This window comes from Leucoraja erinacea, chromosome 18 (genome assembly GCF_028641065.1).
Source record: "Leucoraja erinacea ecotype New England chromosome 18, Leri_hhj_1, whole genome shotgun sequence".
Taxonomy (NCBI): Eukaryota; Metazoa; Chordata; class Chondrichthyes; order Rajiformes; family Rajidae; genus Leucoraja; species Leucoraja erinaceus.
In genome coordinates this window covers 30,390,956-30,416,566 of record NC_073394.1, presented here as the reverse complement: position 1 = coordinate 30,416,566, position 25,611 = coordinate 30,390,956, and the positions used below count along the sequence as shown (strand labels likewise).

The 25,611-nt window shown below is 44.1% G+C and overlaps 1 protein-coding gene and 1 long non-coding RNA gene across 6 annotated transcripts in view; one reads left to right on the top strand and one right to left on the bottom strand.

Annotated features, from left to right (window-relative positions):
• dgkza (diacylglycerol kinase, zeta a) overlaps positions 1–5,478 on the top strand; it is a 263,694-nt gene extending 258,216 nt beyond the window's left edge. The window contains exon 36 of the mRNA XM_055649718.1: positions 3,056–5,478. Coding sequence (XP_055505693.1) covers positions 3,056–3,172 — 117 coding nt within the window. The 3' untranslated portion in view covers positions 3,173–5,478. The remainder of the gene's footprint in view (positions 1–3,055) is intronic.
• Positions 5,479–9,818: 4,340 nt separating this feature from the next.
• Positions 9,819–25,611, bottom strand: part of LOC129705868 (uncharacterized) — a 28,656-nt gene continuing 12,863 nt past the window's right edge. For 3 of the 5 annotated variants that reach the window (XR_008724974.1, XR_008724975.1, XR_008724976.1), the window contains exons 2-3: positions 15,665–15,722; positions 9,819–10,123 (exon numbers count right to left, since the gene is read on the bottom strand). This is a non-coding gene — a long non-coding RNA (uncharacterized LOC129705868). Of the gene's footprint in view, positions 10,124–15,664; positions 15,723–18,482; positions 18,615–25,611 lie in introns of those variants that run through there. The other 2 variants (XR_008724977.1, XR_008724978.1) reach the window with 2 other exon arrangements.

The window sequence follows — 25,611 nt, the reverse complement described above, 5'->3', positions numbered from 1 at the left end:
TGCTGCATGCCATTGTTATTCTTGAGAGTGAGGTGCAAGGAGTTGGTAGTCCTGGCATTCAGTAAGTGCATAGAGCTGACTGTGCTGGATGCAAGAATGAGAGCATTGTCGCATCCAGAGCAAAAAAAGACGTGTTTATATTGCACCTTTAGGACACCCCAAAGCCATTCCATCTAATAAATAGCTTTTGAAGAGCAATACAATGTAGAAAACACATCACCAATTTCACACTGAAGCTCTCCAAAAGAGCAACGCGGTTATTACCAGCTATTTTGTTATAGAAACATAGAAAATAGGTGCCATTCGGCACCTATAAAGTAGAAAGTAGGCCATTCGTACCTTCGAGCCAGCACCGCCATTCAATATAATCATGGCTGATCATCCAAAATCTGTACCCCTTAGCACTAAGAGCTAAATCTCTAACTCTCTCTTGAAAAAAATCTACTGAATTGGCCTCCACTGCCTTCTGTGGCAGAGAATCCCACAGATTTACAACTCCCAGGGTGAAAAAGTTTTTCCTCATCTCAGTCCTAAATGGCCTACCCCTTATTCTTAAACTATGACCCCCTGGTTCTGGGCTCCCCCAACATCGAGAACACTTTTCCTGCATCTACACTGTCCAATCCTCTAAGAATCATATATGTTTCTATAAGATCCCCTCTCATCCTTCTAAATTCCAGCTAATACAAGTCCAGAGACCCATTCTTTCATCATACGTTAGTCCCGCCATCCCAGGAATTAACCTGGTTAACCTACATTGTACTCCCTCAACAGCAATTACTCAAATTAGGAGACCAAAATTACACACAATACTCCAGGTACGGTCTCACCAGGGCCCTGTACAAATGCAGTAGGACCTCCTTGCTCTTAAACTCAAATCCTCTCGCAATGAAGGCTAACATGCCTTTGGCTTTCTTCACTGCCTGCTGTACCTGCATGCTTACTTTCAGTGACTGTTGTACAAGCACACCCAGGTCTCGTTGCACCTCCCCTTCTCCAAATCTGACACCATTCCCGTTCTTGCCATCAAAGTGGATAACCTCACATTTATCCACATTATACTGTACCTGCCATGCTTCTGCCCACTCACCCTAGTCACACTGCAGCCTCATAGCATCCTCCTCGCAGCTCACACTGCCACCCAGCTTTGTGTCATCCACAAACTTAGAGATGTTACATTTAATTCCCTCGCCTAAATCGTTAACATATATTGTAAACAACTGGGGTCCCAGCACTGAGCCTTGCGGCATCCACTAGTCACTGCCTGCCAATATGAAAAGGACCCATTAATTCCTACTCTTTGCTTCCTGTCTGCCAACCAGTTCTCTATCCATGTCTATACCCTACTCCCAATACCATGTGCTCTAATTTTGCACACCAATCTCTTGTGTGGGACCCTGTCAAAGGCTTTTTTGAAAGTCCAGATACACCACATCCACTGGCTCTCCCTTACGCATTCTATTGTTACATACCCAAAAAATTCTAAAAGTTATGATTTCCCCTTCATAAATCCATGCTGACTTTGATCAATCCTGTTACTGCTTTTAAAATGCGCTGCTATTACATCTTTAATAATCGACTCCAGCATCTTCCCCACTACCGATGTAAGGCTAACTGGTCTATAATTCCCCGGTTTCTCTCTCCCTCCTTTCTTAAAATGTGGCTACCGTCCAGTCCACATGAACTGATCCAGAGTTGAGAGAACATTGGAAAATGATCACCAATGCATCCACGATTTCTAGGGCCACCTCCTTAAGTACTCTGGGATGCAGACCAACTGGCCCTGGGGATTTATCTGCCTTCAGTCAAGAGTGTTTTATTGTCATGTGTCCCAGATAGGACAATGAAATTCTTACTTGCTGCAGCACAACAGAATATGTTAACATAATACAGAACGGGAGATGAAAGTACAGTGTGTCTATAGACCATAGACCATATATACACAATAAATAAACAGATAAAGTGCAATAGTAATAATAGACTGTTATTGTTCAGAGCTTATTTGATGTCGTGTTTAATAGCCTAATGGCTGTGGGGAAGAAGCTGTTCCTGAACCTGGATGTTACAGATTTCAGGCTCTTGTACCTTCTTCCCGATGGCAACGGTGAGTTGAGTGTGTGACCAGGATGGTGTGGGTCTTTGATGATGTTGGCAGCCTTTTTGAGGCAGCGACTGCGATAGATCCCTTCGATGGAGGGGAGGTCAGAGCCGGTGACGGACTGGGCAGTGTTTACAACTTTTTGCAGTCTTTTCCGCTCCTGGACATTCAAGTTGCCGAACCAAGCTACGATGCAGCCAGTCAGTGTATTCTCTACTGTGCATCTGTAGAAGTTCGAGGGAGTCCTCCTTGACATACCAACTCTCTGTAATATTCTCAGGAAGTAGAACCATATAAACCATATAACCATATAAACAATTACAGCACGGAAACAGGCCATCTCGACCCCTTCTAGTCCGTGCCGAACACATAATCTCCCCTAGTCCCATATACCTGCGCTCAGACCCTAACCCTCCATTCCCTTCCCATCCATATAACTATCCAATTTCTTTTTAAATGATAAAAAACGAACCTGCCTCCACCACCTTCACTGGAAGCTCATTCCACACAGCTACCACTCTCTGAGTAAAGAAGTTCCCCCTCATGTTACCCCTAAACTTCAGTCCCTTAATTCTCTTTCAGGGAACTGTGCACAGTTATTCCCAGATCCCTCTGTTCACCTACATTCTTCAATTCCCTACCATTTACTATGTACGCTGATGTGCCTTCTTTATAATTGCATCAGTGTGCTTGGGACCAAGAAAGATCTTCGGAAATATGCACGCCCACAAATTTGAAGTTTTTGACCCTTTCCACCATCGTCCCATTTATATTAACGGGATTGTGGGCCCCTATCCTACCCCTTCTAAAGTGCACAATCAGTTCCTTGGTTTTGCTGATGTTACGCCAGGTTGTTGTGCTGGCACCATTTGGTCAATCGGTCGATCTCACTTCTATATGTGGTGCTGCAGGTGCATGTTTCGGGGCTGACTTGCCTGCCTCGTTTTGTTTTCGCAGGGGGACACGCCAAAAAACAAAGCTGAGAAAGCTCTGGACCTGGAGTTGGCAGCGTACCTGGAGAACCGGCAGCACTACCAGATGATTCAGCGCGAGGATCAGGAGACGGCGGTGTAACCTCCTGCGAGCAGATGATGGGGAATCCCTCCCCCTCTCCCACCATCTATCTCCTCCCACCACCTTACCCCACCTCAACCCGCACCGTCCCAGACCCTGCATGCCTGCTGCCGTTTATGACAGCATAGGTTGTTGGCAACTCGAATCTCAGACGTGTCTGTGAATGTCGGTGTTTATTGTTACCCGACCCCCTTTCCTTCCCCTCCACTCATACCAAAACTGGAGCACGGAAGTCAAAACTAAAAAAATGGCATTGTTGCATTTACTACTAGCGAGCAGAAGTTCAGTGGTGGTGGCATTCCGACAAGCTGTATCTCGCCGATGCAATGAGTGGATAAGGTCAACGGATTTAATGAAGTTGGAGAGCCTTGGTCATCTATCAGCATTCACGTTAACTTTGCTTAAATTGCTCGTTACACATTGATAACCAATAGCCCATGCAGCTTTATGTTCTGCTGTTGTCATTGCTGGAGTGGTAGCAGAGGTAACATATCGGGCTGCAAAGTGAATGCTCACTGCTTGGTAAAAGGGCACATGTATCCTAGTGCAAGCTTAAACGGTTTACATGGAATCTGATAGCTCAGTGGCTGCATTTTGCGAAAAGAGAACTATGTGGAAAAGTATTCTATTTTGTACACATTGGAACGTCTGGTTGAGATGCTATGTAATGTTAACTCAAGCAAAGTCTCCTGCAAGCAGTGTGGAAGACCATCTTTTCAGGGGTTCTGTCATGTTTATGGTGGGTTTGGCATGTGAGCGATGTTGCATCCAATGTCCGCTCATGGTGACTGGGGTACAAGGTCGAGGACAGGAGGACAGGAGGACGTGGTCCATCCCCAGTGCTAGAGAGCACGGAGAGAGTCGGATGTAAAGAGTGGCTGCTTTTTTTCTCAACATCCAGGCTGTAACTAGCAAGTTGATGTACTGCTGAGGGATAGAGACAGACATTTAATAAGCACCCTTGAGCACAATTGATTTTATTTGTTTTAAGTGAAACACTGTTCTTTTTGTTTACTTTTACTAGGGCATTTTAGGAAAAAAGGATTCAAATGTGTTGAACACAAATTTCGGAACGGTTTTTAGCAATCTGCAGTCACAATGCATGGAGCCCTTAAGTGGATGGAATAAGGAAATAGTTGTGTCCCATCCAATGTACAAACATTCAAGGCTATTTCAGGTTGGCACCAAGGTCTTTACTGAGACTTTGCTCAGAGGAAGATTCAATTTCTCAGCTACTGTCACTCTCAGTCAACTGAGAGGTGATGGTCCATGCCTGCCAGTCCCCACTGACCGGGCTGGTCCCAGGTTGCAGTGGCAGTCCGTGCCGTCAGCTACTGAGCTGGGCTAAATGAGGGCTTCAGAGTCACAGAGGAAGGAACTGATCAAAACAGCCAAGCTTTCTATCCCTGGGCCTCCACAGCACCAACTGCTTGCTGAGTTTAGACGTGCAACTCGAAGGGAATGCAGACTTCATCCAAACAAACAGAATATTTCATTGTAGACAGACACAAAAAGCTGGAGTAACTCAGCGGGACAGGCAGCATCTCTGGAGAGAAGGAAGGGGTGACGTTTCACGTCGAGACCCTTCTTCGGACTGGTTAAGGATAAGGGAAACGAGAGATATAGATGGTGACATGGAGAGATAAAGAACAATGAATGAAAGATATGCAAAAAAGTAACTATGATAAAGGAAAGGCCAATCTGAAGAAGGACCTCGACCTGAAACGTCACACATTCCTTCTCTCCAGAGATGCTGCCTGTCCCGCTGAGTTACTCCAGCTTTTTGTGTCTATCTTTGGTTTAAATCAGCATCTGCAGATCCTTCTTACATATTTCATAAAATGCCTGTGTGGCTGCGATTAAACTGTGTATCAGGGCAATCTTTCACATGGCTTTTGTCATTCTGCGATCTCATTCTGCAGCACCTTACCAATGAATCTTCAAATTAGGTCGTTTGGGATGTTGTTGCAAATAATATTTTTGGTAATTGTTCAGAATCTTGATTGAAATATATCCTTTTTTAAAAAAAAAAATAGTTGTGCTTCTGGATTTGGACCTTCCAGAAAGGGAACCCTGCACTGTGTTAAAGCATTTAGAAGCAATCACGGTAAAAAAATAAAACCATTTACATTTACATAGTGCTGTACACTGTCTCAGGTTTCCTCAAAGGGCTTCACAAGTGTTTTTAAAGTGTAGCTACTGTTGAACTACAGGTGACGGTGAAGGAGAACTTTGTAGAAATACCAGTATGATGACCAGATATTTTGTTTTGGGGTTGAATGAATGATAAATATTGGCCAGGAAGCAAGGATGGGTCTCCTGTGAGAAGGCGGTGGGCCCTGCAGCTTTTATCTTGTTGATAATCGGGCAATGAGGCACTCCTGCAGTGCTATGCTGAACAAGGAGGGGTTATTTCACTGGATCGCCAGTATAGACATTTGTGGTCATATCTCCACAGTGGGGTTGCAACCTATGTTTCTCACGTAAGGTCATTAGCACTACCAACTCAACCACAGCTGCCACTCGGTTTTATTCAAGATCCTTTTGATAATTGCCATTCGACTTTGAGGAAACATAGACTTCTCTCCTGTACGGTCCTGCCCACCTCCGTGTGCTTCCACTGAATAGAAACACAATCAATGGTGAATGAACAAAGCGAGGATGTTGAAGAAATCTGAATGGTACACAGATTTAATGGAGTCCTTTTAACCCCTTTGCTTCCATTAGATCTGTCCCTTGAAGCGCTTGTTCACCCATTGTAACCTCAACCTCCTCCCCTCAACCTGCCTCTGCTGTGTTTCCTTTTGCTTTTCACATCTCCTTGGGATGTTCTGTTGGGTCAAATGTGATTGTTGCTGTTGAGGATGATAGCTTATGACAGGTGGTAAGTGTTTACCCTGATATCAGACACATGTGGTTGCTTTTAGATGCTGTGGGCTCACCAATGAAGCCTGACAGTCTCAGTTTCAAAAAGGTCTCTAGCTCAGCATGGTGGAGCAGTGTCTGTTTATATGTTAGGAAGCTCAATCTTGCACTCTGGTACTGTATGCTGGCACTGTATATATTATATATCAAGCAAGGCCTTAAACCAACAGAAATAGATTTTCCTTACAAAACACCCAATGGGTAATTTGGATCTGAAACTTCTGCTGATTGCTTTAGATTAATATATATTGTATGATTTAACTTCAACGGAACACCAACTTAGTACTGTTGTAGGGTAAATAACATTATCATTGCTTGGATTATTATAGAGAAGGAGCAAAGACGGTTTTAACTTATACTTCAGTGGAATGGAAAAACGTGAAGGTTATTTCACATTTCTGAAGGAGCCAGTTTTATTCCACCACCACACGTTGTAGTCACCGGCAGTGTTTTTTGCTTATTATTGGAGCAGATTTAAAACGTGAAAGGTTTACAGGCTCTGACCTTACCTGGAAAAGAAACACTGTGCCAGGAGGAAGGAGGAAATCGAACCCTTGAAGCTGACACCCAGGACCTCCTGATTCCCGCAGGAAGAAGGTGGAATTCTACCTAAGCAGAATGGAGACAGGCGGCTCCAATCTGCTATCGACTGTGTAAATATGTTCTTTGAACAAAACATTTCTGTCTGGTTGTAAATTTTCCAGGATAGTACAATTATTGTAATATTCTAGTGAGGTTTATTATAGTAACTGATGGTTTGATGTCTGTGACTATTTTTGTGTATAAATACTTAACTACAGACCCTTTTTGTAGATTGCTATAACTTCAGACATTGGCAGTTTTTATATTTGCATTTTGTGCGTGTGTTCCATTTTAGATACAAATGCCTTGATTTGCCTGTTGTCGAGTGAGTTGGATACAGCTGCCTTGTTCCTACTTGAAACTGTGAACCAAGTCCCAGGGTGTTCCTCACTGAAGTAGTGTGAGCCCTTGAGTCAGCATGTCATACCTCGCATGTTTTCAGGATGTGATAATATAAGTGGATGGGATTGCCTCCCAAGAACATAGAGCACAATGCAGCAGAGGAACACAATTGGTGCTGTAAATGATGCCAAATTAATGAATCTCCTCTGCCTACACAATTCGTATCCCCTTCATTCCCTGTTTATCCATGTGCCATCTCTTAACCACCCCTATTGTTTCTGCTTCCACCAGCTCCTCTGACAGCAGGTACCAGACACCCACCACTCTCTGTGTAGAAAACTTGCCCTGCACATCTCCTCAAAACCTTCCCCCACTTACCTCAAACCTATTCTTTGAAATTTCCCCCTTGGAAGAAATATTCTGTTTACCCTATCTACGCCTCTCGTAATTTATGAAACTTTTATCAGTTATATAGACCGTTTCTCAGTCTCCGATGCTCCAGAGAAAAACAATCCATGTTTGTCCAACCTCCCCTTGTAGTTATTACCCTCTATACTGGCAGCATCTTCTGCACCCTCCCCAATGTCTCCACAACCTTCCTGTAATGGGGTGGCCAGAACTGCATGTAATACTCAAAATACAACCTAACCAGAGTTTTATAAAGCTGCAACATGATTTCTTGATTCTTATACTCAATGCACCGATCATTGAAGGCGATCATGCACACACTTTCTTTACCACTCCATCTACTTGTTTTGAACTGTCAGGGAGCTGAGAACTTGGAGTCCAAGATCCCACGACATATCAATGATGTAATGAGTCCTGCCATTAACTGTAACATTAATGGCAGGACTATGTTTGACCTTTCAAAGTGCAAGACTTCACATTTGCATTCAAGATCAATACTCTTTGCTTTCCAAAGTCCCTCAAGCCAAAATGTAGAAATAAAGAATTGAAGACGCTGGTTTGAACCAACGATAAACACAAATGTGCCTCTCAGGGCACTTCCCTTCCTGTGATTATTTGGTGCCGACTTTAATTGGTCCTGGTCTTTTTCTGCCTCCAACTCTTCATTCCCCACCCTCTACATTCAGTCTGAAGAAGAGTCCCGACCCGAAATGTCACCCATCTTGTTCCTCCAGAGATGCTGCCTGGCCCGCTGAGTTACTCCAGCACTTTGTGTCTATCCCTCAAGCTAAAATTGGGTTAGGGGTGTGAAATGGGCAGTGTTTAGCTTAATTGCTGCAGTGACATTGAATAAGTTCTCCTATTTAAACAATGACCTGTTGATCACACTGTATGATAACTATGTGCATTAAATTCCTTCGGTTCCTGTTCTAATGGAGACAGTAACCTATTATATAATGAGAGCATGTGATGGAGAATTTAGACACCTAATTGTCAGACATATTGTGCGATACCATTTCCAGGATATTGCTTGTGAGAAAACCGACCCAAATGTTTGAACAAGCTGATCAGTCATCACTACCGTCTATATACTGTCCCTAACCTGCATTTAGTGCATACAATTATATTTTTAATACATTTTAACCTCTTTTAAATAATGTCGTTGTTTCCCAAAATCACATTTTCTGCCTTTTTCTCCAATATCTAAGTCCATATATCCCCACCCATCAGTCCCGCCAATAGGTCTGTTGCCTCAGCTGTTAACAGCCCAGCTGATATTCCTTCTGTGTAAAGTTTCCCATCTCATCAGATGCATAGTGACAGAAGCAAAAAACATATTCATTTCCAGCATCGTAAGATGGAATACGAAGGATAATGTGTGACGATTGGTGCTAGATGTTTTACGGGGGATCGGTAGAATTTTAATCCAGTACCGGCCTTCATTCTAAAATGGTTCCTAATTTCATCACTACTAGAAATGACAGAATGTAGAAATTGGTTTAGGGGGTGATAATTGAGTCGATGTTAAAAGTGCATCAGGTGTGGGGCATTCATTCTGCATTTAATAATAGTAAAAATAACATAAGGCAGTATTGACACTGGTGGTTCCTTCACCCACCACAACAATCCCACTTTGATGAACGAAAAGTTTGCATCACATATTAACTGATCTAGACCCTCATGTAGGTCAGTTGAGCTCATGGTAATATTGCTGGCAAATGTAGATGGACCTATAGATTTATTATAATGTGGATTGATTGTGTAATGGAAAAGACCCAAAACATTAACCATCATAATTTAATCTCAAGGGCTCCTGGAGCATTCAACCATTCATAATGAAGTGTGAGCCAGTCCTAACAACTCAGTCTGGTATTGAGTGATGGACAGCAGATCACAAGCCTTAGTTTCTGTGCAGTTTGTTCTCCATTCCCCTTTAATGTTTATGAATCTACACATCTACCCAGTTTTGTCAACACCAGCAATGTTCCAGCTTTTCCTTTGTTCCGGTCAGTTTATGTGGAGCTTTGGCTGGGCTGTGGTGGGCGGTAAAGATTCCTACTCTTTTTTCACTAATGGCCCAACTGATTGATGTCTCTTGGAGATTTAAGATACTCTTGGCCATGTTACATGACCCATTGACTTTTCTTTAGTAGGAACGTGCATCTCTTTTTCAGTTTGCCAAGATACAAGATTGAATGGATAAAGCTTTGTGGAATCTTTGAGCCACATCTCTTCATTACTCTTCTCTGATACCTGTCAGCCATGGGAACAAGTAAATGGACCAAAATACATCAGAGACCTCTCTTTTATAGATGGTGTGATTTATATCGGAATGAAACCCTCGGACAGGGGATAGTTAGGATATGACCATAGCTGGCACTAATAGTTGAATATACATGAAGTCTGGAATGGCTGCATCATTGCTGACTTAGTGAGCAACAAACTGGGACTGGTATAAATGTCCCTTTAAGGGGTTGCATATAAATGGATTTGATTGTATTGACATCAGACTGGACCAATAAAAAGAAGCAAAAAGGAAAAAAACAATGAGCCTTTCGTTCATTAATTAATAACTTTTTGGTTAATTCATTTTTTCTGCTGTGATTCCGAGTGCTTTCTCTTATGGTTGTTTTGCTGTAGATTCTCTTGTTATCTCTTTCCAAATTCGAAGTCTTTTCCTTGGTATGAAAAACCCTGCAAATGAAGTATAATCAAACATGGGTCACTTTCAACCTTGTTTAAACACCTAGAAGCAAAATACTGTGGATGTTGGTAATAAAAATACTGGAAACATTCAGCAAGTCGGGAAGATACAGGAGAGAGAAACAGTTATTGCTTAAGGTCATTAATATTTTTTCTTGAAACATAAGCCGGCGCCATGGTGGCTCAGCAGTAGAGTTGCTGCCTTACAGCGCCAAATACCCAGGTGCGATCCTGACTACAGATGCTGTCTGTAAGGAGTTTGTACGCTCTCCCCTGTGGGTTTACCTGTGGGTTTACTCCGGGTGCTCTGCTTTCCTCCCACATTCCAAAGACATGTAGGTTTGTAGGATAATTGGCTACGGTAAAATTGTCCCTAGTGTGTTGGGCAGTATTAGTGTGCGGGGATCGCTGGTTGGCGCAGACATGGTGGGCCGAAGCGTCTGTTTCCATGCTGTATGTCTAAAACCTGGATCATGCTTCACACAAAGGGAGGTGCTTGTAGTCAGAGACACAAGAGACTAATGCTTCCTTCTGTTGAAAGCCAGCATATTGCAGTCAGAGTTCCTCTTAGATTCACGGGTCAGTCAGTTTCATTAATGACCAAGCATTTTTTTTTAATTCATTCAAGTGATGTGGGCTTCATAGGCAGAGTCAACATTAAATTACCCATCCCTAGTTGCTCTTGGGAAGGTGGGAGTGAGCTGCCTTCGTGAACTGCTGCAGTCTTCGAGGTGTGGGTATACCACCCAATGCAGTTAGGGATAGAGTTCTGGAATTTTGACCCAGCAACAGTGGAGCAACTGCGATATATTTCCAAATCAGGGTGGTGTCTGGCTTGGAGGACATTCTACAAGTGGTGGTGCTCCCATGCTTTTCCTACCCTTGTCCTTCTAGCTGGTTGAAGACATGGGTTTGGAAGATGCTGACTAAGAGGTCTAGGTGAGTTGCTGCAGTGCGTCGTGTAGATGGTACAGGCTATTGATACACTCGCACTATTAGGAGTGGGGACAGCGCACATTGAATACAAGGGATCAGACTAATCAGATATTATAGTCCATGCCTGCACGGTATGATTCACAATGGTCATCTCCAACAAGAGATGTTAACAACGCAGCTTAAAGATCCATCATTCTAAGGGTGATCAGTGAACATAAATTTAATTGGGCCACCTACATAAATATTTCACTTAACGTTGATTGACCTCCTAACTACCTAAAGGCATTTCACCACCTACACAGTATGTCAGTACACTGATAGAGTACACTCCACCAGCCTGGATGATTGGAACAGCAACACTCAAGTAGGAGAGTACCATGAAGAACAAAACAGAACTGAATTGGCTTCTCATCATGCAAAATAAAAATAGCCCTGCGCCATAAAGTTGGGAGAAAAGCTTTATACTGCAGAGGATGTAGATGACAATATGAGAGACTGCGAGATGCCGGAATACGGAGCTAAAAACAAACTGCTGGAAGAACTTAGACACAAAATGCAGCGGAACAGGCAGCATCTCTGGGTAGAAGGAATGGGTCACCTTTCAGGGTCACCACTGAAGAAGGGTCTTGACCTGAAACATTATCCATTCCTTCTATCCAGAGATGCTGCCTGTTCCGCTGAGTTACTCCAGCATTTTGTGTCTATCTTCGAGGTAAACCAGCATCTGCTGTTCCTTCCTACACTGCTGGAAGAACTTTATGAGTCAAGCAGTATCTGTAGGGGCAAAGAAATAAGACAGGAGGAAAATATCACGGCAGGAAAATGGCAAATGGATTTTAGTCAGAGAAGTGTGGGGTGCTACATTAGGGGACGTATCTCAATGCAAGGAAATGTACAATTAATGGGACTTTGATTGATGTGGAGGAGTAAATAGACTGGAGGGTATCTCCACAGATCCTTAAAGGTGAGGGCAATTGTGGTTAAAATGTATAGCTACTGTAAATGATAGGGGCTGAATGAGTGGAGGATATTTATTATGTCACTGACTGTGAGTAAAATTGCTCCAAGGCGTGACAGCAGTGCATTCTTTGGCCATGTCAGACTGAACAATTTCTCAATCTCTCCTCCACCCCCAATTTAATTTTATTATATGCATCATAATGTCGATAACAGGTGAAATAATGGAAATTATTGGATGGCAAACCCAGGGGAGTCCCTTCCTAATGACTTAATAAGAAGCAGCGGGCATGATTTTGAAAGGCCAGATCCAAGTTGTCAAATCGCTGTCACTTTTTTGAAGACTTCAGGGATAAAGTGGATATTTGAATTCCATATGATAGTATTTGCTTGGATGTATTTCGACATGAAAGATTTCCAATTAAACTCAAAGCTGCAGGAAACCAAGGTAAGCCCTTCCATTACTTACAGAAGTCACACAGTTGAAATAGCCTGTGGCTGGGACTATTTCCACGAAGAGGCTACTTATCTGGTGAAGAAGGATTGCTTTCCAATTGGCTGCATGGATGTGCATAGCTTTTAACACACTCAGGCTTCCAGACGCAGTCTGGTGCAGCAATTCACCACAGGAACGCAAGAGGCCGCAGAGAGTGGTAAACTCAACCCGGTCCAACACAGGAACAGCCCTCCTCGCCCTTGAAAGCATCAGCATGAAATGCAACCTCAAGAAGGCGTTATTGGTCACCAGGGATCTCCAGCATTGGGCAGGAGGTACAGAAGGTACTCCCCAATGGGCAGGAGGTTCAGAAGGTTCAAGTCTCACACCCCTGGTTGAGGAACAGCTAGTTTCCTACAACTTTCCTGCAATGTTCTTGAACTGACCTGCACAACACTAATGCTTCTCGGCATCGGAACTCAACTGATCACATCTTAAACTAACATGAACTTTCTAGTTTTTTGTTTTTGAACAGTCCTTTTCCTTTCTTTCTGTCGTATTGCCTGTGTTGTCTCTGTCTGCTGCTGCAAGCAAGATTTTCATTGTACATGAACATTACTGAAATTGTGCATATGAGAATGTCAACTGGCTTTGACTTGATTAAAGTGATCCATTCCCACAGCGTGTAAACATAAAAGAGTATATCTCCCAGCGTCACTGGATAGAAAGAGTCATCGAGTCAAACAGCGTGGAAACAGGCCTTTCAGCCCAACTTGCCCTTGCCACCAACATGTTCCATCTATACCAGTCCCACCTGCCTGCGTTTAGCCCATATCTTTCTAAACTCGTCCTATCTATGTACCTGTCTAATTGTTTCTTAAACATTACAATAGTCCCTGCCTCAACCACCTCCTTTGGCAACTCGTTCCATACACCAACCATCCTTTGTGTGAAAAAGTTACCCCTCAGGTTCCTAATAAATCTTTCCTGCTTCACTTTAAACCTATGTCCTCTGGTTTTCAATTCCCCTACTCTGGGCAAGAGACACCGTGCATCTTCCTGACCAATTCCTCTCATGATTTTATTATAAGATCATCAGTGATAGGAGCAGAATTAGGCCATTCAGCCCATCGTCTACTCCACCATTCAATCATGGCTGATCTATCTCTCTCTCCTAACCCCATTCTCCTACCTTCCCATAACTGACACCCATACTAATTAAGAGTCTATCTTGGCCTTAAAAATATCCACTGACTTGCCCTCCACAGCCTTCTGTGGCAAAAAAATCCACAGAATTGTATACACCTCTATGAGATTACCCCTCATTCCCCTGCACTCCAAGGAATAGAGACCCAGTCTGCCCAATCTCTCCCTGTAGCTCAGGGCCTCTAGGCCTAGCAACATCTTTGTAAATCTTCTCTGTATCCTTTCCAACTTGACAACATATTTCCTACAACATGGTGCCCAGAACTGAACACAATACTCTAAGTGTGCCCTCTCCAACATATTTTATAACTGCAACATGGCCTCCCAACTTCTATACTCAATACTCTGACTGATGAAGGTCAATGTGCCAAAATACTTTTTGACCACCCTTTATACCTGTGGTGCCACTTTCAAGGAAGGTCATGTGGTACATGCTCAAAGTGAATTGTGACTGTAGGGTCTCGACCTGAAACGTCACTCATTCCTTCTCTCCAGAGATGTGGTCTGTCCCGCAGAGTTACTCCAGCTTTTTGTGACTAACGCAGTTTGATTTTCTATGTGTAAATACTTGTGTGTTCTATCAGTACAATTAGTGAGCTGGAGTGGAGATACGCGGATTGTACTCGTACTAATCAAGTGCTGCTGGAGGTGGCATAAAATTGTTCATGTACACAATTTATATGTAACTATCGTCCACTCATTATATTTACTTGGTAAATGTTGTCGTTTAATTGTAGACATTGCTGTAGTTTTTTTGCTTTCTTTGCTCTTTCGACTGTGTTTCCCAAGTAGGCTGACATTGTTTCGCTGCCGACCCACCCCTATCCCACACTTTGGCCAGTGACTGCACCTACGAGAGGAGAAGATAAGCTACGTCAAGCCCACAGTCACTGAAAAGTTTTGAACGTTTCAAAATCCAGCGGCGACCAGAACAACGTTACGACTCTTTAGGCGACTTGAGGAGACGACTCACGACCATACAGGCATCACCCCGTGACCATGTGGCTTAGTCGCCTGTAGTCGCCAAAATAATCACCTAAGTGGGACAGGGGCTCAACACATATCATGTTGCAGTGTGAGGTGGGGGGGAGGGGGGACAAAGGGGCATTAGGGTGAATCACTCCATTCTGATTTCTGAAATGGTCCAGAAATTAGAGTCACAGTCACAAGGCCCGGAAATAGGCCCTTTGGCCCATTGAGGCAGCATGGACTATCCTTTCAAGCAACGGGATACTCTACAATGGCCAAATAACCTTCCACCCCACCCCCAGGTCTTTAGGATTTGAGAGGATTCCAGAGCACCAGGGAGAAACGCACGTGGTCACAGGGAGAACACACAAACTCCACAGACAGGACCATAGATCAGGATTGAAGTCGAGTTGTTGGAGCGATGATTGGTGCTTTATTGGTTCAATGGTGCTTCAATTGCCACATGTGCAGCTGCACAGTGAAATAGTTTTTGCATATTTACGCACCTAGGCAGCGCCATGTTTTAGTGCCATTTCCACAGTCCAGTCTGCCTGCGCGCTCGGTCAACTGGAGCACTTCCCGATTCGGGTGAGGCAGCAGTTCTACCAGCTGCACATCTCTGCTCCAAACTCCATTCTAGTTGATGTCAATGTCACATCGCACGCCGCTGAGGAAAGTTCACCACGATGGGGTTCCTCAGCCATCGTCTCTCTCTCTCCAATGGCAAATGTGCACTACATTCGCCAACTGAACGCACCTTAACATGAGGGCACTCTTGGCATCAGTCTGCGCAGTGTACTGATCCAGAGCTGGGTACACCCACTCTGTGGGTCATTGTGGCTTGGTGGTCCCGTTGCTGGTGAAGGGACTTGGCCCTCCCCCACCACCCACCATTGTGCCGAGGAATAGTCCCGTCACATGCGGATCACTGATCCAGTGCAAAGCTTGCCCTGAAAGTAAACTTTCTGCTCAATAATTCCAAGAGAGCCCATTAGGGACAAAACAGAAATGTCTCATGCATGACTTACCATTCAGCTTCCTCTGTGTGGTTAGTGTCGATTAGTCAGTGTCTGTCACATTGTGGGGCTGCCAAGACAGAGAGAAATAGAGGGCTTTTGAAAAGCAATAATGTCTCGTTCTATGACTCCCCCCTCCCTCTCCCCTCCCTCACCCACCCTCTCGCTGCTTCACCATGGCATATATCAAACAGCTTTCACCAGTGCTTGGCTGCTTGAGATGCATGAGATGTGGGAAGCACTGTTACCATTGTGAGGCTGTCCAACTCAATTACCTTCCATTCAAATTAGAGCAGCCATTTGTTTTTATATTAGCTTTTAATTCTGCCATGGGTGAGGGAAAATCAAGCAGCCGCTTGTGAAATGCTGCTGTAAAAGACATTAGTAAATTACTTCACCCCAGACTTCATTGAGTTGGAGACTCGCTTTCTGTATTGGGAAATTTCTTCCCATTGCATCAACCGTGTAAGAATCTGACTCCACACTCCTCCCTTGTCGCCGTCCCCATTGCACCACCCTGACCCCCTCAGCAATCGTCCCTCCTACCTTCACAGCAAAGATCAACTTGATGTCAACAACAATCATGACTGCCTGAAGATATATTGCACAGTTGTGAAAAAGTTGTGAACACTGCGCAGTCCATCGTGGATTCTGACCTCCCCACCACCGAAGGGATTTACAGGAGTCGCTGCCTCAAAAAGGCAGGCAGCATCATCACAGACCCACACCACCCTGGCCACACACTCATTTCACCCCTCCCATCGAAGAAGGTACAGGAGCCTAAAATCTGTAACGTCCATGTTCAGGAACAGCTTCTTCCGTACAGCCATCAGTATTGAACACTACTACCTCCTATACATAGAAACATAGAAAATAGGTGCAGGAGTAGGCCATTCGGCCCTTCGAGCCTACACCGCCATTCAATATGATCATGGCTTATCATCCAACTCAGTATCCTGTGCCTGCCTTCTCTCCATACCCCCTGATCCCTTTAGCCACAAGGGCCACATCTAACTCCCTCTTCAATATAGCCAATGAACTGGCCTCAACTACATTATGTGGCAGAGAATTCCAGAGATTCAGCACTCTCTGTATAAAAAATGTTTATCTCATCTCTGCTCTGAACTACATAGACTATTATTTTTATTATTGCACTATTATTGTTTGCTTATATTTTATGTATATTTATGTGCTTGTCTCTTTGTGTGTGTATATATATGACTGATATGACATATAATATATCTTATATATACACATATATGACTTAACGAGCTATGAGCTGATGTATTGGGTATGGGATTACCTCACTCCATTTATGGTGCGCTGCTATTGCCATTTTGTGTGCATGTATCTGGTATTGTAGTTTCATGGGATTGCCATTAATATTTAGTTGTGTCATGTGCTGGCCAATATAACCCTCTGGACCAAGAACAATCTGATGCATTGGTGTTCATAGATCAATGTGTACTGTGCGCCGTTCTAGTTGCCCCTTTACAGGAAGGATTTAGTGACGTTGAAGAAGGTGCAGAAGAGGTTCAGTTGAATGTTGCCCGGACTAGTGGATACTAGCTAGAAAGGGAGGTTGGCCAAACATGGACTGATCTCTCTGGCACGTTGGAGTTTGAAGCCAGACCTGATAGACGTATATGAGATTATGAGAAACATAGATAGGGTAGACAGAACATTTTCCCTAGGGTGAAAATGTTAAGGACTAGAGGACATAGCTTTAAGGATAGAGGAGCAAACTTTCAGGAAGTTGTGCAGGGCAAGTTTTTTACACAGAGTTGTGGGTGGCTGGAACATGATGCCAGGAACAGTGAAGGAGGCAGATATGATAGCGGCATCTAAGAGGCTTTTAGATAGGTACATGGATGTGTAGGGAATGGAGGAATATGGATCATGTGCAAACAGAGATTAGTTGCATTTGGCATTGTGTTCGACAGGGACATTGTGGGCTGAATAACCTGTTCCTGTTCTATATATAATGTAAATGCCAGCCATGATTAATACATTCCTCTAGCTAAATAGCCCAGAGTGGCACGTGGGTGTGCAGTACTGAACATCTGACTTAGCATAATGGTTAGGCCACCTGGGAATGTTAGCTAATTGAACAAGGCCAGAATCTGGATTTTCTATATTTTGTGTTCTCAGGAAATTTTGTCCAGAACGGTCGGAACAAATACAGAACCAATTAGAAGTCCAACGTGACAATCTTTATAATCATCCCCGAAGTCTGGTGAAAATCTGGATCTCAGGAAGTTCTGCTACTACTGAATGCTAATGTTGCTAGGAAGGGTGTTCATAGGGGTGGCACGGTGGCGCAGCAGCAGAGTTGCTGCCTTTCAGCACCAGAGACATGGGGTCAATCCTGAGTATGAGTGCTGTCTGTATGGAGTTTGTACATTCTCCTTGTGACCACGTGAGCTTTCTCCAGGCGCTCCGGTTTCCTCCCACATTCCAAAGACCTACAAGCTTGTAGGTTAATTGACTTTGGTAAGAATTGTAAATTGTCCCTAGTGGGCAGGATAGTGTTAGTGTACAGCTTTTGTAGTCAGCGGTGGGCAGATGGTGGGCTGAAGGGCCTGTTTCTGCACTGTATCTCTAAACTGAACTGAAATAAAGCAAACTAAACTAAACCAAACTAAACTAAACAAGACTAAAAATTAAGATAAAGGAATGGTGTACATTCCAGCTCAGTGCATCTTGTGAATCAAGGTAATAGTGATCGTATCCAAGGGTGGTGGAATCTGAGGCTTTGGAGACCCTCAATAACTTAGTTATGGAAATCAGTCCAAAAACCATTCCAGGTGGTCTGAAGAAGGGTCTCGACCTGAAACTTCACCCACTCCGTCTCTCCAGAGATGCTGCCTGTCCCGCTGAGATACTTCAGATTTTTGTGCCTGTCCAGGTGGATCATAGGTTGTAACGGAGGGTGAATCAAACCCTGGAAAAGACAAGGCAATGAGTACAAAGGAACTGCGGATGCAGGTTTAAACTGAGAATAGACACAAAATGCTGGAGTAACTCAACAGGACAGGCAGCATCTCTGGAGAGAAGGAATGGGTGACGTTTCGGATCGCAACCCCTCTTCATATAAAAAAGGAAACAGGCTGTTTGTAGAGTGAAAACGAGAAGCTAATGCAACGTGTGGGGGAGGGATAGAGAGGAAGGGAATGCCGGGGCTACCTGAAGTGAGAGAAATCAATATTCATACCACTGTGCTGTAAGCTGCACAAGCGAAATATGAGATGCTGTTCCTCCAATTTGCGTTTAGCCTCACTCTGTCAATGGAGGAGCCCAAGGACAGAAAGATCTGTGTAGGAATGGGAAGGAGAATGAAAGTGTCCGGCAACCGGGAGATCAGGTTGGTTCACGCGGGCTGAGCGAAGGTGTTCCGCGCAACGATCGCCCAGTCTGCGTTTGGTCTCACCGATGTACAAGAGTTCACATCTTGAACAATGGATACAGTAATTGAGGTTAGAGGAGGTGCAGGTGAACCTCTGCCTAACCTGAAAGGACTGTCGGGGTCCCTGGACAGAGTTAAGGGAGGAGGTATAGCGACACGTGTTGCATCTTCGGCGGTTGCAGGGGAAGGTACCATGGGAGGGGTTGGTTTGGATGTGAAGGGATGATTTAACCAGGGTGTTGCAGAGGGAGCGGTCTCTGCGGAAGGCGGAAAGGGGTGGAGATAAGAAAATGTGGCTAGTGGAGGAACCCGCTGGAGGTGGCAATAATTTTGGAGGATTATGTGTTGTATGCGACGGCTGATGAGGTGGAAGGTAAGGACTTGGGGGACTCCCTAGTGCCTGGGGGGAGGGGGAGAAAGGGCGGAGCTGCAGGGGCACAGAGGAGACACAAGTGAGGGCCTCATCTATGATGGGAGAGGGGAACCCCCGTTCCCTAAAGGATGAGGACATCTCGGATGTCCTGGTATGGAACATCTTATCTTGGGCGCAGATGTGGCATAGGTGGTAGAATTGGGAGTAGGGAATAGAGTCTTTGCAGGAAGCAGGGTGGGAAGAAGTGTAGTTGAGATAGTTGTGGGAGTCAGTGGGTTTGTAGTAGACATCAGGCATTAGTCAATTTCCTGTGATGGAGTCTGTGAGATCAAGAAAGAGGAGGGTGGTGTCGGACATGGTCCAAGTAAATTTAAGTGCAGATTGACAATTGGTGGTGAAGTTGATGAAGTCCATGAGTTCTGCATGGGTGCAGGAGGTAGCACTGATGCAGTCATCAATGTAACAGAGATAGAGATCGGGATAGGGCCAGTGCACGCCTGGAGCAGGGATTGGTCAATGTACTCTACAAAGAGGCAGGCATAGCTGGGGCCCATGCGGGTACCCATAGCTACACCTTGGACTTGGAGGAAGTGGGAAGAGTCAAAGGAGAAGTTGTTGAGGGTGATGACCAGCTGAGTGTTAGTAGAGGGAAATTGGATGGTTCTGCGGTCGAGGAAGAAACGGAGGGCTTTAAGTCCTTCCTGGTGGGGGACGGAAGTGGAGAGTGACTGAACATCCATAGTAAAGATGAGGGAGTGGGGGCTCGGAAAGGGGAAGTCATTGAAGAGACAAAGGGCATGTGAGGTATCTTGGATATAGGTCGGGAGAGATTGGACCATGGGGGATAGGATGGTCGAAGTACGTGGAAATCATTTCCGTGGGACGGGGCAGGCAGAAACAATGGTCTTCCAGGGCATTGAGTTTATGGATTTTGGGGGAGAAGGTAAAACCAGATTGTGCAGGGGCTGGGAAACTATAAGGTTGGAGGCTGTGGATGGCAAACAGCTAGAAGTGATTAAATCAGAAATTATCTGTGAGATTAGTTTATGGATTTTGGGAAGAATGAAATGGAATCAGGCATGTGGGACTGAAGAAGGGTCTATCCAAAACATCACCCATTCCTTCTATCTAGAGATGCTGGCTGTCCCGCAGAGTCACTGCAGCATTTTGTTTCTAACTGTCTACCCTATCTATACCTCGTACAGCCAGTGCCTCACGGTGCTAGAGACCCAGGTTTAATCCTGACCTCTGGTGCAGGGGATGTACAGTGTATGCTCTCCCTGTGACCGTGTGGGTTTCTTCCAGGTGTCAGGGGTTATGGGGCGAAGGCAGACAAATGGGGTTAGGAGGGAGAGATAGATCAGCCATGATTGAATGGCGGAGTAGGCTTGATGGGCTGAATGGCCTAATTCTGCTCCTATCACTTACAGTGTCACATTATGAGGTGCTCCAGTTTCCTCCCACATCCCAAAGGCATGCAGATTGGGAGATTAATTTACCACTGTAAATTGCCTCTAGTGAATTGGTGGGTGGCAGAACCTTGTGGGGAGTTGGCAGGATTATGGGGAGAATAGTTGGGATTACCGCAGGATTAGTGTAGAAGGGTGGGTACCGACCGGCACACATTCAGTGCGTGACTCTGTGACTATGATTCTAACTAGAGGCCCTACTCTTTAGTGATCGGGTAGATGCATAAATTCAGCATGTGTTCCCAGACCTGAGGAACTTGCTGAGCAGCGTGTAATGCCCAAGACAAGGTTATAAATTGAATACGCAAATCTAGTAACTAAATAAACGCTGGCCTTGTTTTGTAATTTCTCTGATGAAAAGGTTAACAGATGGAAACATTGGGTCATACTGATCACTAACAACCCTCAGCATTCGATAGGCACAGGAGGGATTAATTACAGATGTGTGATTAACTCCACAGTTCCCACAAAGCAATCCAAACTCAACAAGTGATTAACCCTACAGCTCTGATTTAACAACGCTTGTTGCTCAAGGTTGCAGAGGTAGGCTCTTAGTTTTCATGTTGAATTGCTGCACTCTGCTTCCAAACTTAAGATGTATTCACTTTCAGCAGAGCACCTTGTTGTGTTAAGAGAAGGAATACTTCGGTGAAACAGAGAGAGTTGCAATTTTCAATATTTAACAACAAATCTGGTACACAGCAAGATTCCTGTGTACCAGAAGTTATATCTACACTGATGAAGAAAGGGGGGAAATTGATTCAAAATGAGGCAAAACTAAGCAATAAAGACGTGGCAAGAAAAATGACCAGGAACAGCAGTGAGTTGAAGAGGAAATTCTGCTTTGAGGTACTTTTTCCATTCTTGTTCGTAGCTCCATGTCGACTTGCAATCTTTGTTCCAAACTGCTTTTAATTTTTATTCAGAAAAATATTTTACCAGTTTCACACTGTTGTTAATTTCAAGAGTTTAGCTTGTTTTGAATTGTCAGTAGGTTAATTAGATCCTATAAACTGCCCTTGGTGCAGGTGGATGGGAGTTAGTGGGAACTGATGGACCTGAAATATTAGGAATAGGTTGCAGGAAAATAAGTGGAGAAGGGGATTGATGTGATAGAGAGTCAACATAGACTTTATGGCCTGAATATCATGAGGAAATATGAAACAATAACAATCATCCTCCCAAAAGATATTTCAAAAAATTATCAATTTCCTCTTTAAATAGCTCTCATGATTCAGCCTCCACGATTCCCCACTGTAGAGAATTCCAGAGTTTCAACGCCGCCTGTTCAGTCTGGAGCTTACATCATTGAGTACAGGCTAGGGAGGAAGATACTCATACAGCTCGCTTATAACAAAAATTAAAAATTAAAATAAGATTGTATATCAACAAAATAATTCTAACATGTGTAAGAAGGAACTGCAGATGCTGGTAGGCACAAAATGCTGGAGTAACTCAGCGGGACAGGCAGCATCTCTGGAGAGAAGGAATGGGTGACATCTGAAGAAGGGTCTCGACCCGAAACATCACCCATTCCTTCTCTCCAGAGATGCTGCCTGTCCCGCTGAGTTACTCCAGCTTTTTGTGTCTATCTTCTAATTCTAACATGTGTTCCATTCTCCTACATGTTCAATTTCATGTAATGATATAGGCATGATCAGCAGGCCATTCGGCCTTTCAAGCCTGCTCTGCCATCCATAGTTCAATTGTCCTCATGTTGCTTAATACTATATTCTCTTGATCACTTTTTCTGAATGGGCAGCACAGTGGCGCAGCAGGTAGTGCTGCTACCGCATAGCTGCAGCAAACTGGGTTTGATCCTGAACTCTCCTGCTCCATGTGCAGAGTTTGCATGTTCGCCCTTTGCGCACGTGGGTTCCTTCCGGTTGTTCTGGTTTCCTCCCACATCGCCCAAACGTGCTGGTAGATTAGTTGGAGCAGGCGGGTGGTGTCTGTGTGGACGTTTGCAGGTTCTCCCTGTGACTACATGGGTTGCCCCTGGGTCCACGTTTCCTCCCACATCTCAAGGATGTACATGTCTTTTGGATTAATTGGCATCTGTAAAATGGGTAGGTAGTGGATGAGAAAGTGGGATAACATAGAACTAGTGTGAAAGGGTCATCGATGTGTTGCGTGGCCTCAGTGGACTAAAAGGCCTGTTTCCATGATGTATCTCTAAACTTAGTGGTTGATATTTGGGACATGCTGCCAAAGAAGCTTGTGGAATCATATATATTCAGCTCATTTGAAAGGCATTTAAACAGATAAATGCTGAAAGAATGTGGGCAAATGAGTCTGGTGCAGTTGGCCCCTAAGGGTTGGAGTGCATGCGATGGACCGAAGGGCCTGTTTCTGTGCTACATAAACGGTGACTTTCTGTGACATAGCAGGGAGACCAGGCCTTTGGAGCCCACCTCGCCCTTCCCCTGTGTACAGTAGAAGTTCTGTCCCTGTTGTACGGACCTGCTGCACTACAGCTGCTGGGGTGCTGGCTGCTGGCTGCTGACCTGCTTATGCTCTGTGGCTGTTTAGTCTAGATTCAGTACCCTGTCGATAAGATACCCATCAATCTGAACACAACAATCTGTCATCCTCAGCTCATTTGGGAGAACTGAACAAAATGTTTGTTTCCAGCTCCTTCAAGTCAGTCCCATCCAATCCAGAACTGTGCGGGGGCTGATGTTGAGATAGTACGACCACAACAGCTTGCAAGCATGACTGGACACAGTGACATCCGGCATTATGGAAGTCCCTCGCCTTATCAGCCCCACCAATACTGTACACAGAATGTTACAGGTGTTTGTCAAGCCAGGAGTTTAAAACAGAATCTTTTTGCCTCATCTCTTGTCAGTGCCAGTAAATATATGTTGGCATTGTAATAATTGAGATCGATTTGCAGTTGTTGCCTCCAGCTGCCTGATAACTTATCTGCGATTTATATCCATCAAGAGGCTGTTTCTTTTAGCTCAATGACTCAGTCAAATCCACAGTTCAAAACCACATTCTAGTTAATGCATCCAGAAATTACTGCTAAGCACAGTATTTTTATAAAAAGCAAGGTACAGTAGTATAAACCGCGGCATATGTCAAAATACATTTTGTGTACAACTTCTCTTTTAAATTTAACAAGAAAAATGTAGAGCAAGAAAGAGAGAGAGCGAGAAAAAGAAAGAGTGAAGATTGAAGGAAGTAGTGATGTGTAAACCCCTAGAGAACCCGAAGGGCAGTCCAGGGGTGAACAAGTGATAGCCTGTAGAAAAATAGAGACAAAAACACATAAAATAATTAAAAAATAGAAAGAAAAAAAACAAGTGAAAAGAAACAGAAAACCAGAGGAAAAAAAGAGACCCTTGTGTAGGGATATACCTGCTTCATATCTCACCGCACCCATCACCCAGTTCGTGAATCGGTTGATTTCCAGAGTTGTGTTGCGCCATAGTATACTTGCAATAAATCAATAAAAGGAGACCATGTCTTTAAAAATTGCTCTGATTTTCCTGCTAGGACGAGTCTCATATCTTCCAGATGTAGCGTCTCTAAGCAGTTATTAGAGGGTTTAAAGACTGTAGAATGAATTCTACACAAAACATTTAGAGCCAGTGTGATTCATATATATATATATATATATATATATTGTCCGGGTTGGCAGGTCCAGGAGCGGCAGGTCCCTAGACTGTGGTCTTTGCCCAGAAGGTCTTTGTGGTGTCTGCTCCACTGTGTTGCCCAACTCACCACGATGTCGCCTTGTTGCAGAGGGTCCCACTTGTTTGTTGTTGGTTGGAGACCAAAAACACTTATTGGCTGCTCTTGGATCCAAGACAGCAATTTGCACCGTTGGAAACTCAAGAATGCAGCGATGGATCATCCGTCTGTTCTAATATTATCATCACAACAAATGTCCAGCAACTAAACAGAATGCCATAGCGATACAGTAGTTAAGATTGTCATATGTAGACACAGGTACAAATACAGAGGATGAAATATACATTTTACAGGCAAGAGGGGATACATTTTCTGTAACATCCGCAGAAGTAGCAAAATTCAATGCAAATATAGTTAATGCACTAAAATATACTATTAGGCACTGGACTTATTCAGACACATATCTAAGTGAGAATATATGAGTATTTCCATCACACTGTTGTTCATGAGCCAGGGCTGCACCAAAAGGAGCCACTGAATGCAGTGTGGTGGAGTGCTCTTCAGTGTAGCAAGGAACTGCAGTGCAGGTGTAATCCGAAGATATATACAAAATGCAGGAGTAACTCAGTGTGACAGGAAGCAATTCTGGAGAGATAGAATGGGTAACATTTTAGGTCGAGACCCTTCTTCAGTCAGTGTACACTATAGTCTAGTTACTCTTCAGAGCAGAGTAAGGGAGGAGCTTCACTTGCAACATTTGGGCATCACCAGCATGAAAACAGTAGCTCAAAGCCTTGTCTTCTAGTCCAGAGTGGACAAAGATGAGGAAGACTAGCAAGTATGTGCACATACTGCCAAGACTGACAATTGTTGCCACCAAGATTTATTCTGGATTGTCAACATAGTGCGAGAGAAATGTGAGCATGCTTCTGCTGTTTGGTGGACAAACCATTCCAAATGGATCATGCTAAAGCAGGTAGATCATATACTACACCAAACACAGTTTTACAGAACTTGTTCAGTTTTAAATTACACGGTCTTGTCAAGGAGATCAAACACTGCTGCAATC